General features: G+C 41.1%; 1 protein-coding gene across 1 annotated transcript in view; it reads left to right on the top strand.

Moving 5' to 3' along the window:
* Positions 1-14,074, top strand: part of LOC110527330 — a 59,034-nt gene extending 44,960 nt beyond the window's left edge. The window contains exons 4-10 of the mRNA XM_036982626.1: positions 7,286-7,567; positions 7,722-7,988; positions 8,305-8,592; positions 8,799-9,065; positions 9,372-9,656; positions 9,899-10,171; positions 12,949-14,074. Of these exons, the coding sequence (XP_036838521.1) occupies positions 7,286-7,567; positions 7,722-7,988; positions 8,305-8,592; positions 8,799-9,065; positions 9,372-9,656; positions 9,899-10,171; positions 12,949-13,016 (1,730 nt within the window). The 3' untranslated portion in view covers positions 13,017-14,074. The remainder of the gene's footprint in view (positions 1-7,285; positions 7,568-7,721; positions 7,989-8,304; positions 8,593-8,798; positions 9,066-9,371; positions 9,657-9,898; positions 10,172-12,948) is intronic.
* Positions 14,075-14,499: the final 425 nt, after the last annotated feature.

Genomic DNA, 14,499 nt, shown 5'->3' with positions numbered 1-14,499 from the left:
TTTTTCTATCTCTTACAGGTTATTATGTATTATATTGTTATCCTGTAGGGGCTGTCATGTTTAGCCTAGGCTACTATGATGCTCAACTATGTATACTGAACGAAAATATAAACGCACCATGTAAAATGTTGTTCCCATGTTTCATGAGCTGAAATAAAAAATTCCAGAAATGTTCCCAAAAATATAATTTCTCTCAAATGCTGTGCATCAATTAGTTTCCATCCCTGTTAGTGAGCATTTCTCTTTTGCCAAGATAATCCATCCACCTGACAGGTGTTGCATATCAAGATGCTGATTAAACAGCATGATAATTACACAGGTGCACCTTGTGTTGGGGACAATAAAAGGTCACTCTACAATGTGCCGTTTTGTCACACAACACAATACCACAGATGTCTCAAGTTTTGAGGGAGCGTGCAATTGGCTGCAGGAAGGTCCATCAGAGCTGTTGCCAGATAATTCAGTGATCATTTCTCTACCATAAGCCACCTCCAACATCATTTTAGAGCAGACCACCTGGCTCCCACTTGGGCCTGGCTCCCTTCCAGGCCCACCCATGGCTGCGCTCCTGCCCAGTCATGTGAAATCATTAGATTAGGGCTTTATTTATTTATTTAAATTGACTGATTTCCTTATATGAACTGTATCTCTGTGAAATCGTTGACATTGTTGCATTTCAATATATATTGTGAATTATAATTAAATATTGAACCATACAGTAAGATGGCAAACATGCATTATATGTTTTGAGGAAAATATTTAATCTTGTGAATGTTTTAGTGTGCATGCCATATAGGCATATGGACGAATATATAGGCTATAGGCTATAGGCTGTTGAATTAAAATCTATTTTACACTCAGTGGACAGGAGGAAAATTAAATTAACTATAGTTATTCATTTACCTTTGAATATTTCAGTATTGCCAAGTTTTGTTACATTATAGCAGAGATTCAATCAATTCTAAATTCTATATATTTAATTATGTGCGTTGCAGCCAATTATACAAATAGGGATGCGCCAAAGACCAGGTATGGGTTGACTACAGGAAGGAATATTCCAGAACTGGTTAAAAAAAAGCTTATTAAAGTTATTAGAACATATAAATAGAATGCAATGTGTTTGTATACCATATCATCTAATTGCAGCTATTAAACATAATTTACAAGTCAATTTAAACAATTGTATTTTCCACCAAGATTTCATGAATAGGGAGGAACTAAACCACAGTTAACTTTCACTTTCACAACCTCAGAAAATACAATATCATACGTAGGTTAGACGATGAACCACACCATGTTTTAGCATATCTCATGTTAACTTACTTTTATCTATTATCTTAACAAACAAACTAATTAGCAAATATGCCGAAACTAACGTTCATCGAATTGTGCTTCTGGCTTTATGTGGCGCAAAATGTGGTTTCCGGAGGTAAGTTGAACCGACCGCAGGGTCGAACGTAGCTTTAGGTCTCCCTAATATTTGTAAGGCTACTTGTGTGCTTACTGTGTAGCCTACAACATCATCACATCATAATGTTTGATTATGATGAACAATAGGTAGGAAATGTAACAATGTGCCTTATGAACACAATATGCGTTGCAACTTGAAGAACAAGCGCAGCCGCCCAAGTGTGATTCACATCAGTGAAAAAACACATGGCAATCTGAAACAAGAAGCCTTTATAGCAACATTATTGACAATAGCCTAAACACGCTCTTCATAGTTATTTTCATCATGGAAAGTCTGAATGGTTTTAAACTAAGTCTATGTGGGTTTCGATGAGAAATAATGACCGACTCCTTATTATTTGTAGCTACACACACATAACCGACGTCAGAAAGTGACAGAATATTAAGTCCTGGCCTACCAAGGCGTAAACCTACAGAAGGGTCTGCGTGATCATGGCAGGGCCGGTGATATGGACGGGCCTTAGGGGGGCTACCATACCTTCTTGCCCCTCCAAATAAAATATTGAAATATTTGTGATTTATTTGACCGAGATGTGCACCTACAGAAAGAGCAATCAATCTCAGATAAAGCATCCATCTGATGCTGTCTGGACCAAAATAGTATGGCATGTCATACTATTTCTGGCCAGACAACATCAGATACATGGGCTAGATATTGTAAGAGAGAGGGGGGCGCTGTTTTGCTCACTCGGATGCTTCGTTTTCAGCATAGAAGAAGAGGTGAAGCAAGAGGACTCACTCTCTCCAAAATCAGTCCAGAATAAACCCTATGGGCATAATATGCAGACATGAGCTTGTGGCCTGCCTTCCCGCCTTAAGGACAATGACTCCCATTGTTAGGGCGGAGACATGAGTATCTCATCATTATATACAGATCTCTGGTTCCAGCCTCTTGCGAATTAGAAAGGAAAGTTGGCGGGTGCACAGTGCACTGTTAGGATGCTGGCTTCCCCTAAAGTAAATTGATTGTTTTGCGAAATTATATAATTAATCCATCTTTAATAAAAACATTCAAAATACTTCACCAGAGAGCATGACTTAGCCACAGAAGATCAATATCTGTGAATTGTTTCAAATCACAACTGCATAGGCCTATGCCTATTTTGAAATCTGAACATTTGGGCAGCTGGCGTGGCAATATCTCTTAGCTGACTGAGTTTTGGCTGTCATTGTAAATAATAATTTGTTCTTAACTGACTTGCCTAGTTAAATATATATTTTTAAGAATCTAAAATATGTTTCAAGATAATGTGTCTTGAATATCATTTTTTATGTTGCAACAAGAATAAGGGGAGGGACATGTAATCACCCACAAATCAAGGGTGAAAACAGGCTGCCTAAGTATGGTTCTCAATCAGGGACAACGATTGACAGCTGCCTCTGATTGAGAACCATACCAGGCCAAACACAGAAATACCAACTCATAGAAAAACAAACCTAGACAACCCACCCAACTCACGCCCTGACCTTACTAAAACAAAGACATAACAAAAGAACTAAGGTCAGAATGTGACACTGTGCCCATTCATTGTTTCATTGTGTGAATTGTTTGCCCTCTGATTGTTTATCACTTCCCCATTACATATCAAATCAAATGTTATTGGTCACATACACATGGTTAGCAGATGTTAATGTGAGTGTAGCGAAATGCTTGTGCCTCTAGTTCCGACAATTAAGTCATCTAACAAATTCACAACAACTACCTTTACAAATGTAAAGGGATGAATAAGAATATGTATGTATATATATAAATATATGGATGAGTGATGGCCATGCGGCATAGGCAAGATGCAGTAGATGGTATAGAATACAGTATATACATATGAGATGAGTAATGTAGGATATGTAAACATTATTAAAGTGGCATTATTTAAAGTGAATAGTGATACATTTATTTGAGTCTGTATGTTGGCAGCAGCCTCTCTGTTAGTGATGGCTGTTTAACAGTCTGATGGCCTTGAGATAGAAGCTGTTTTTCAGTCTCTCGTTCCCAGCTTTGATGCACCTGTACCTTCTGGAAGATAGCGGGGTGAACAGGCAGTGGCTCGGGTGGTTGTTGTCCTTGATGATCTTTTTGGCCTTCCTGTGACATTGGGTGTTGTAGGTGTCCTGGACAACAGGTAGTTTGACCCCGGTGATGCGTTTTGCAGACCGCACTACCCTCTGGAAAGCCTTGCAGTTGAGGGCGGTGCAGTTGCCGTACCAGGCGGTGATACAGCCCGACAGTATGCTCTCGATTGTGCATCTGTAAAAGTTTGTAAGTGTTTTAGGTGACAAGCCAAATTTCTTCAGCCTCCCGAGGTTGAAATGGCGCTTTTGCGCTTTCTTCACCACGCTGTCTGTGTGGGTGGACCATTTCAATTTGTCCGTGATGTGTACGCCGAGGAACATAAAACTTTCCACCTTCTCCACTACTCCACTCCACTATTTTCCTGACACCACACTCCGAGGGCCCTCACCTCCTCCCTGTAGGCCGTCTCGTTGTTGTTGATAATCAGGCCTAACACTGTAGTGTCGTCTGCAAACTTGATGATTGAGTTGGAAGCGTGCATGGCCACGCAGTCATGGGTGAACAGGGAGTACAGGAGAGGGCTGAGAACACACCCTTGTGGGGCCCCAGTGTTGAGGATCAGCGGGGTGGAGATGTTGTTTCCTACCTTCACCACCTGGGGGGCGGCCCGTCAGAAAGTCCAGGACCCAATTTCACAGGGCGGGGTCGAGACCCAGGATCTCGAGCTTAATGACAAGTTTGGAGGGTACCATGGTGTTACGTGCTGAGCTGTAGTCAATGAACAGCATTCTTACATAGGTATTCCTCTTGTCCAGATGGGATAGGGCAGTGTGATGGCGATTGCATCGTCAGTGGACCTATTGGGGCGGTAAGCAAATTTGAGTGTGTCTAGGGTATCAGGTAGGGTGGAGGTGATATGATCTTTGACTAGTCTCTCAGAGCACTTCACGATGACAGAAGTGAGTGCAACGGGGCAATAGTCATTTAGTTCCGTTACCTTAGCTTTCTTGGGAACAGGAACAATGGTGGCCATCTTGAAGAATGTGGGGACAACAGACTGGGATAGAGATTGATTGAATATGTGCTAAACACACCAGCCAGCTGGTCTGCGCATGCTCTGAGGACGCGGCTAGGGATGTCTTCTGGGCCCAAAGCCTTGCGAGAGTTAACACGTTTAAATGTTTTACTCACATTGGCCACGGAGGAGAGCCCACAGGCTTTGGTAGCGGGCCGTGTCAGTGGCACTGTATTGTCCTCAAAGAGAGCAAAGAAGTTGTTTAATTTATCTGGGAGCAACGGTGCTGGTTTTCTTTTTGTAATCCGTGATTGTCTGTAGAACCTGCCACATACGTCTTGTGTTTGAGCCGTTGAATTGCGACTCTACCTTGTCGCTATACTGACGCTTTGCTTGTTTGATTGCCTTGCGGAGGGAATAGCTGCCCTGTTTGTATCCGGTCATGCTTCCAGTCACCTTGCCATGATTAAAAGCGGTGGTTCGCGTTTTCAGTTTTGCATAAATGCTGCCATCAATCCATGGTTTCTGGTTAGGAAAGGTTTTAATAGTCACAGGTTTTAATAGTCATCCTGAAGGATACCGATCTCGTCTTTGAGCAGTACCAGACATCCCAATATTTTCAAACATGTTGAATTTTATCGGCACAAAATCTACAGTGCTCTTGTAGTGTGAGACAAGGTTCGAGAACGATGATCAGCAATAGCCAATGAGAGCTCGGCAGAGAAGAAGCCAGTGAGATGATGACGTTGTTTCGCATCACCCAAAATGTGTAGATCGTTACAGCTCTGAAGTTCATAAGCAATGTTGCTCATTTCAAAATGTTGGCTAGATATTTGAACTCGGTATGGTAAGCGTCAATGTCTGACTGAACGTTTATGAAGCTGCTTTGAGCCACAACTCGTAGCTAAGTAAATCTAATCACATCTTTGTTTTTACGAGACAGCGTGGTATCGAGAAAATGACAGGAAACACAGTCGTTTAATGTGAGAGGCTCGGCGTTGTTAGGATTTTGAAAGTCGTGTAGTGTCCACCCAGCTTTAGTTGAATTTTAACTTTGAGATTTGTATAATTAACCATTTGCCAACGATTTTGAGAAACGAAAACATTATTATTGAAATGAAACTGCTCCACGAAAATGCGCATATAAAAATAATCAGAACCTTCATGCAGATCGGTAGAAAAGGTAAGATACATTGTAAGCTTCCTCAAACTTCAATCTCACGAGCTCCCTATGGTCTTTACTATAACACCCATAAAAAAAATGTGTGAACGCGCAAGCCGTGCTCACTGATGGATATCAAAGGCCCATTCAACTGATTAGTTCTGCACACACGCTCCCTCAACGTTATCAGGAGAGAGAAACCAGACATGCTCATTGCGCACATGGAGCACTTCAAACAAAAGACAATGGAAAAAATGTACAACTCCTAAATGATAGTTATGAAATAAACCAAAACTTGTTTCTCACTAGTGTAGTAGGTTGTGAACTCTGCAAACAACGTTTCCAGTCTGAGAATGAGAACGGTAAATGACTGGAATGCTTGCATTAACAGTAATTCATGTAACCAAATGACAGCGATTAAAGGTACATTTAGGCCTACTGGTTACATACAGTTTATTCAGAAAGTATTCAGACCCCTTGACTTTTTACACATTTTGTTACGTTACAGACTTATTCTAAAATGGTTTAAATATTTTTTTCCCCCTCATCAATACAATATCCCATAATGACAAAGCAAAAACAGGTTTTTCGAAATCTATTTATTATTTATTACAAATAAAAAACAGAAATACCTTATTTCCATGCGTTATTGATCAGAATAAACAATCAAAGGGGCAAACAATTCACACAATGTAACAATGAATGTGCAAGAATTGTTCGGAGACTGCGGGCTTATTCAGGACAGACTTTGGCAAGAGTGAGCCATCTCACTTAGCTTCTTCCTCTCTGCTGAACCTAGAGAGCAAAATAGTGCCCCTTTGTCCTACTATATGTAGCCAATGTATCTGATACTGTCTGGCCAGAAAAAGCATGACCTGCCATAGTACTTTTGTCCAGACAGCATCAGATACATGGTCTACGCATACAGAGACAGAGGGGCACTGTTTCGCTCGCTCGGATGCGTTTTCTGAGATTGATGAGTCTTTCTGTCGGCTTACGTCTCGGTCAAATAAATTATCCATATTTTATTTAGACGGGCAAGGAGGTAAAATAGTGCGGGCCAGGCCCCCTAGGTCCCGCCCATAACGCCTTCCCTGCTTTATGCACAAATATTGATATAATAACCATCAACCCTGTAAACTTGGAGTTGTGATGATATGTTGTGTGGTACTCCCACCACGACCCAGGAAACCATCCAGTTTATTAGGTTACAGACTAAATAAATGATGAACTTCACAGGGTGGTGAAAGTCCAAGGTGATGAGTTTGATGCTCCTTTCCAATAAATATTGAGGGTCTTATTCTGGTGACATGATGATCGATGCTTTGCTGCTGTTTGACAAATAAAAATAATATCACGCTAATCCATAATAATGTCATAATGTAGATAGTTTACCCCCACTGTAGCTGTTGGCTAGAGCGCATGTGTCAAGACCAGAGTCGGAACATTTTCTATATAACACAACAGTCTATATAACGCAGCAGTCTATAATACAGTCTATATAACACAACAGTCTATAATACAGTCTATATAACACAGAAGTCGATATATGTCACTTTCAATGCCAACAGGGTTAGGACTATATATTTATACCCTAACACAATGTATGAAATGTCTGCTTTTCCAGATCTTTATCATCAAGTGGAAGGTGATCTGGTGTTGAAGCCAGAGAAGTCCACAGTGCCTGACCCCATCACAAGCATCCTATGGAAGCATGGGAAGAACAAGGTGGCAGAGTGGTACAAGGATTATGGTCTGGACATCTATGGTACCTTCATAAACCGTACAACCCTGGACCAGACTACTGGAGAGCTGAGAATCAGTGGATTGATGAAAACAGACAGTGGAGTTTATTCTGTGGAGTTCAACAGCAAACTGCTAGACAAGACATATACACTATCTGTTATCAGTAAGTGTTTCTGTGTGTGTGTGTGTGTGCGTGCGTGCGTGCGTGCGTGTGTGTACATACAGTATGTGTGGTCATGTGGAAACACCAGGTTATGTAATGTAGTGCCTCACAATCATTTTCCCTAATTATTCCTGTTTCTTTCCTCTATTTACAGATGTAGTACCCAAACCCAAAATCACTTCTTCCTGTAACCCAGACAAAACCTCCTGCATTTTGACCTGTGAAGGTGACACCACTGATGCTGAACCAGTCACCTACAGCTGGAAAGTGGGAGAGGGGCCGTGGGAGGTTGTAGACAAACAGCTGTTTGTCTCCAAGAGCAACACTGGCAAATCAAACAGCAGATGCAATTACATCTGCAAGCTGAAGAACGCTGTTAGTGGGGAAGTCAGTGAGCCAGTTGGAGAGGTGTTTGGTTCAGGTGAGTGGACACTCACAAGTGTGTTACAGCCTTATGTATTGATATGTCAGTAACACTGCTAGTGTTGTAGGACATTTTGAATGCTGCACTATGTAGAAAACAGACAGTGGAGTTTATTCTGTTGAGTTGAACAGCAAACTGCTTTAGAGGACATATACATTATGTTATCAGTAAGTGTGTGTGTGTACATCTGTGTGTATGTACATGTGTGTATGTGTGGTCGTGTAGAAACAGGCGGTTATGTATTGCAGTGCCTCACAAGCATTTTCCCAAATTATTCCTCTCTGATACATGTATGAAATGTCTGCTTTTCCAGAGTATCTTTATCATAAAGTGGGAGGTGAGCTCGTGTTGACGCCGGACAAGTCCACAGTGACTGACCCCATCACAAGCATTCTATGGAAGCATGGGAAGTACAAGGTGGCAGAATGGGACAAGGATTTTGGTGGTCTGGACATCTATGCTGCCTTCAGAGAGCGTACAACCCTGGACCAGACTACTGGAGAGCTGAGAATCAGTGGATTGATGAAAACAGACAGTGGAGTTTATTCTGTGGAGTTCAACAGCAAACTGCTAGACCAGACATATACACTATCTGTTATCAGTAAGTGTTTCTGTGTGTGTGTGTGTGTGTGTGTGTGTGTGTGTGTGTGTGTGTGTGTGTGTGTGTGTGTGTGTGTGTGTGTGTGTGTGTGTGTGTGTGTGTGTGTGTGTGTGTGTGTGTGTGTGTGGTCATGTAGAAACAGCAGGTTATTCAGTGCCTCACAAGTATTTTCCCACATTATTCCTGTTTCTTTCCTCTATTTATAGAGGCAGTCCCCAAACCCACAATCACTTCTTCCTGTAACCCAGACAAAACCTCCTGCATTTTGACCTGTGAAGGTGACACCACTGATGCTGAACCAGTCACCTACAGCTGGAAAGTGGGAGAGGGGCCGTGGGAGGTTGTAGACAAACAGCTGTTTGTCTCTAAGAGCAACACTGGCAAATCAACCAGCGGATATAATTACATCTGCAAGCTGAAGAACGCTGTTAGTGGGGAAGTCAGTGAGCCAGTTGGAGAGGTGTTTGGTTCAGGTGAGTGGACACTCATAAGTGTGTTACAGCCTTATGTATTGGTATGTCAGTAACACTGCTAGTGTTGTAGGACATTTTGAATGCTGCACTATGTAGAAAACAGACAGTGGAGTTTATTCTGTTGAGTTGAACAGCAAACTGCTTTAGAGGACATATACATTATGTTATAAGTAAGTGTTTGTGTTTGTATGTACATGTGTGTATGTGTGGTCGTGTAGAAACAGGCGGTTATGTATTGCAGTGCCTCACAAGCATTTTCCCAAATTATTCCTCTCTGATACATGTATGAAATGTCTGCTTTTCCAGAGTATCTTTATCATAAAGTGGGAGGTGAGCTCGTGTTGACGCCGGACAAGTCCACAGTGACTGACCCCATCACAAGAATCCTATGGAAGCATGGGAAGTACAAGGTGGCAGAGTGGGACAAGGATTATGGTCTGGACATCTATGGTGCCTTCAGAGAGCGTACAACCCTGGACCAGACTACTGGAGAGCTGAGAATCAGTGGATTGATGAAAACAGACAGTGGAGTTTATTCTGTGGAGTTCAACAGCAAACTGCTAGACCAGACATATACACTATCTGTTATCAGTAAGTGTTTCTCTGTGTGTGTGTGTGTGTGTGTGTGTGTGCGTGTGTGTGTGTGTGTGTGTGTGTGTGTGTGTGTGTGTGTGTGTGTGTGTGTGTGTGTGTGTGTGTGTGTGTGTGTGTGTGTGTGTGTGTGTGTGTGTGTGTGTGTGTGTGTGTGTGTGTGGTCATGTAGAAACAGCAGGTTATTCAGTGCCTCACAACTATTTTCCCACATGATTCCTGTTTCTTTCCTCTATTTATAGAGGCAGTCCCCAAACCCACAATCACTTCTTCCTGTAACGCCAACCAAACCTCCTGCACTCTGACCTGTGAAGGTGACACCACTGATGCTGAACCCGTCACCTACAGATGGAAAGTGGCAGAGGGGGCGTGGGAAGTCGGAGTAAAACAGTTTAATGTCTTTAAGAGCGACACTGGCCAATCAAACAACGGTTACAAGTACATCTGCAAGCTGAATAATGCTGTTAGTGGGGAAGAGGAAGTCAGTGAGCCAGTTGGAGAGGTGTTTGGTTCAGGTGAGTGGACACTCACAAGTATGTTACAGTCTTGTGTATTGATATGTCAGTAACACTGCTAGTGTTGTAGGACATTTTGAATGCTGCACTATGTAGAAAACAGACAGTGGAGTTTATTCTGTTGAGTTGAACAGCAAACTGCTTGACAAGACATATACACTATCTGTTATCAGTAAGTGTTTCTGTGTGTGTGTGTATGTGTGTGTGTGTGTACATCTGTATGGAACACCGTTTGGGTCTTAAAGCACGTGGTCAAAACGCAATCTTTTTAATGCTACGTGTGTAAAGTAAACAGGTGCAGGTGTTAAATTAACGCGAATAAACATCTTCACGCACTAAATTAACGCGAATAAACATCTTCACACACTAAATTAACGCGAATAAACATCTTCACGCACTAAATTAACGCGAATAAACATCTTCACACACTAAATTAACGACAAACATGCGTCTAATAAGCTTGTGCAGGCGGTCCAACATGTGCTAAATAAACAGCTGTCAGCGGTCCTGCACAAGTCAAATGAATCCCTACAGCTGCTTAATATGAACATTTTACTAGACAATTCCCCTAGCTCTTCCTTGCAACCAGGTTTCACAGTTTGAAGGAACTTCCTTTTCCACTGCATTGCAAGCAGAGTATGAACATTTACAAGGTAACCGTTTTGTCTTGGAAAATTGTTGTTACTGAATCTAAAAGTTTATCAGCTAGTTTACAGTGGAAGGATCTGTTTCTCATCACTGGCTTTAAAATTCAGCCAACATTAATCTCGCACCAGGATCAGCAGTGCTTAGCATAAACTAAATCAGATACTTGCTAACTAATTTAGCTAATGTCGGTAGCCTCGAACCCTGGCCATATTGGGGCGGCAAGGTAGCCTAGTGGTTAGAGCGTTGGACTAGCAAGTTCAAACCCCCGAGCTGACAAGGCACAAATCTGTCGTTCTGCCCCTGAACAGGCAGTTAACCCACTGTTCCTAGGCCGTCATTGAAAATAAGAATTTGTTCTTAACTGACTTGCCTAGTTAAATAAAGGTAAAAAAAAATATATATATTATATCATATACTTTGCCTCAAACTGCTAGCCACAGTGAACCGCGCCAGTCTTGTGTTTTATTAAAAGCCCTGCTGAAAAAACATGTCAACTATAACTGCCACGGAAACACATTGAACTATGTTAAAACCTCTTCATCCTACCCCCTCCTTTTTTGAACATTCTGTTAAAAATCGCGCAACTTTTCAGCGTCCTGCTACTCATGCCAGGAATATAGTATATGCATATGATTAGTATGTGTGGATAGAAAACACTCTGAAGTTTATAAAACTGGTTAAATCACGGCTGTGACTATAACAGAGCGTGTGTTTCATTGAAAAACGCAAGAAAAACTGCTCTCTGAAAGCAAAAAATAATTTCCATAAGTCACTTCCACCAGTTGTTAAAGGAGAACAGAATTTAATGGGAATTTGCCTGCACCGTCTACAAATTCCGCACGATGGCGCCATTGTACTAATTTTCAATCAAATTAATTGTTGGAAAATCCATCTGTCTGACCCCAAGTTTTCCAGTCTTCACCCGGATGCAGTTTAGGGAGAGATCAGATTGCATTGTTTTTGAAGTGAGGACCTATTGAAGAGACATCGCCCTGTAATCATTTAGATAGATTATAAACGTTTACTAATACCTAAAGTTGGATTACAAAAGGATTTCGAAGTGTTTTGTGAAAGTTTATCGTCGACTTTTTTAATTTTAAAAAATTACGCAGCGTTTAAAAACGATGAATTTTTCTGAATGACACTACTTCTATACAAAGCTATTTTGGGTATATATGGACCGATTTAAACGAAAAAAAGACCCAATAGTGATGTTTATGGGGCATATAGGAGTGCCAAGAAAGAAGCTCGTCTAAGGTAATGAATGTTTTATATTTTATTTCTGCGTTTTGGGTAGCGCCGGCTATCGCAAAATCTGTTGTTTACGTGTCGAGCTGGCATTTTGGGGGGTGCATGCTATCAGATAATAGCTTCTGATGCTTTCGCCGAAAAGCATTTTAAAAATCTGACTTGCTGGCTAGGTTCACAACGAGTGTAGCTTTAATTCAATACCCTGCTTGTGAATTTTGATCAAGGTTTGAGTTTTAACGAGTACATTTAGCATTTAGCGTAGCGCATTTGCATTTCCAGGTGCCTACTTGAGACATATGCGTCTCAAGTAGATTCAAGAAGTTAATACTATCAAGGTAAATTACATACCAGCAAGCTTGTTGCTTGAATGCAGGACCAGGCATACATAGATTCGACAACGGAGATGCTCAACATCCCGGTAGTTCTCGATGGTCTTTATCATTGACTAAAGGAAGACAAGCTACCTAAATGTGACTTATCGGCTAGTACTGAAGCAGGACATGCTTTTGAGTTACGTTTTTAGCCCAAAACCTTGTATTTAAGCAAAACAACGGCTGAAGGTAGGCAACTTCTTCCGCCTGACTGGCTGACATTTCAATGCTAGCGTTAGCCGTGCTAGCTCGCATTTGGCATGAAGACACTGAAAAGCTCACACAAAGCAAATTTGTCTAGTGACAACTTTGTAAAAACCCTTGCTAATATCTACATGTCAGCTTTCGAACAGAGTAGACTTTAATGTGCATGTTCACTTCGTTTTTTGATTATTTATATTCCATCGAAGCTTATTATGGTAAAATGCCTTCAGGCATATACTCTACTGCTTCAAAGGAATAGGGTTCCCATTCCTTCCACTTTATTTTCACACAATTGTCTTGCAGAAGGGAACCATGAAGAGGAGCTCGGAGTGGGCAAGGGGGAGGCTGATGAAGCAGCAGAGAAGACCTGATTCATCAAGTATCATTAACCCCAATCAAATATTCAATGTCATTAAAACATGTATCCCAATTTACAGTCAAGCAACATCGGTCAGTTGTGTTAATGATATGAACTACAAACCGTCTATGGTTCTTGGAGTCAATGAATCAATTGAAAGTAGACATTTTAAAACTGTGTCAGTAAATATGACAAAAAAAAGTCATCTGCTCTTATGGTTCTGTTTACATTTCTTCAACACTTCAATCCAACACTCTTGCTAATGTTTGACGTCAGGCAAAACGGAGAGCTGCTGGTTGGCATTTTTGTCTGTGTGGGTGTACCAGGAAACGACGTTAGAAGTTATGTCTCCATGATATCGAAGCTTCTTACCATCTTCACTGCAGCCCAGTCGATATCGATTTTAAAAAACAGGAACAATAGATATTGTGTAGCACATAGTAGCAAAACATTTCACTGGAACAACTCATTTGCCTATTGTTCCAACAAATGTCAATTATACATGTTTACATGCGTCAGAGTGCATTTTATTTTATAGCTCTGCTTTCAACGCCATCCTGACCCACAAACTGGTTAGCAGACTCAGGGCTCTGGGTGTAAATCCTGTAATAACAAATTAGATTTTTTTACATTATCTGTGTATCCCCAGAATGGACCCATGGTACACCTGATCACCAACAGTCTCAGCATAAGCAAAACAAAGTAAATGGTGACACTTGACCGTTCTCCCATCTACTGTACATTAACATGGAGATGATCAGCAGCTTCAAGTTCCTGGGCACCCTGATATCCTTTTCTGACCCTCAGTTACTTCAATCATTCCCACTTGTGTTTCTCCACTACCCTCAAACTTGCTGCACCACGACCTATGTACCAAATACAGTGTGTTTGTATTGCCATAACATGTACATGAAATGTCCATATTTACTGTAAGATGTGTTTATGGTAACATTGCACATTGTAACATAGTCCCTTGACATACATGACTTAACTACTTTGCATAATTCTCAGTTTACCCACTCTAAGAAATCATACATATATATTAAAGCTGCATTATGTATTACTGTCCAATTGATTCTGGTTGTTTGTAATGTTTTTGAAAACTTTCACTACACAACTTTTTTTTTGCTCATGGACACTGGAAACTTTCACAATATCAATTATTTTGGGACACATCACCAATTAACAGTGGCTGCAGCATTCTGAACTTACTAGGTTGTCATGCAATGAACATTTTGGATAATCCCCCTTAAATCAATTCGTATTTGTCACATGCGCCAACTACAACCGGTGTAGACCTTACAGTGAAATGCTTACTCACAAGCCCTTAACCAACAATGCTGTTTTAAAAATTACAAAAAAAGTAAAGTAAATAATTAAAGAGCATCAGTCAAATAACAATAGCGAGGCTATATACAGAGGAAACCGGTACAGAGAATGTGCGGGGGCTCCGGTTAGTCGAGTCAAGAAAGTATTCGGCCCCCTTGAACTTTGCG

Source organism: Oncorhynchus mykiss, chromosome 7 (assembly GCF_013265735.2).
Source record: "Oncorhynchus mykiss isolate Arlee chromosome 7, USDA_OmykA_1.1, whole genome shotgun sequence".
Classification (NCBI taxonomy): Eukaryota; Metazoa; Chordata; class Actinopteri; order Salmoniformes; family Salmonidae; genus Oncorhynchus; species Oncorhynchus mykiss.
The sequence above is the reverse complement of the archived record's forward strand: the minus strand, read 5'-3'. Positions and strand labels throughout refer to the sequence as shown.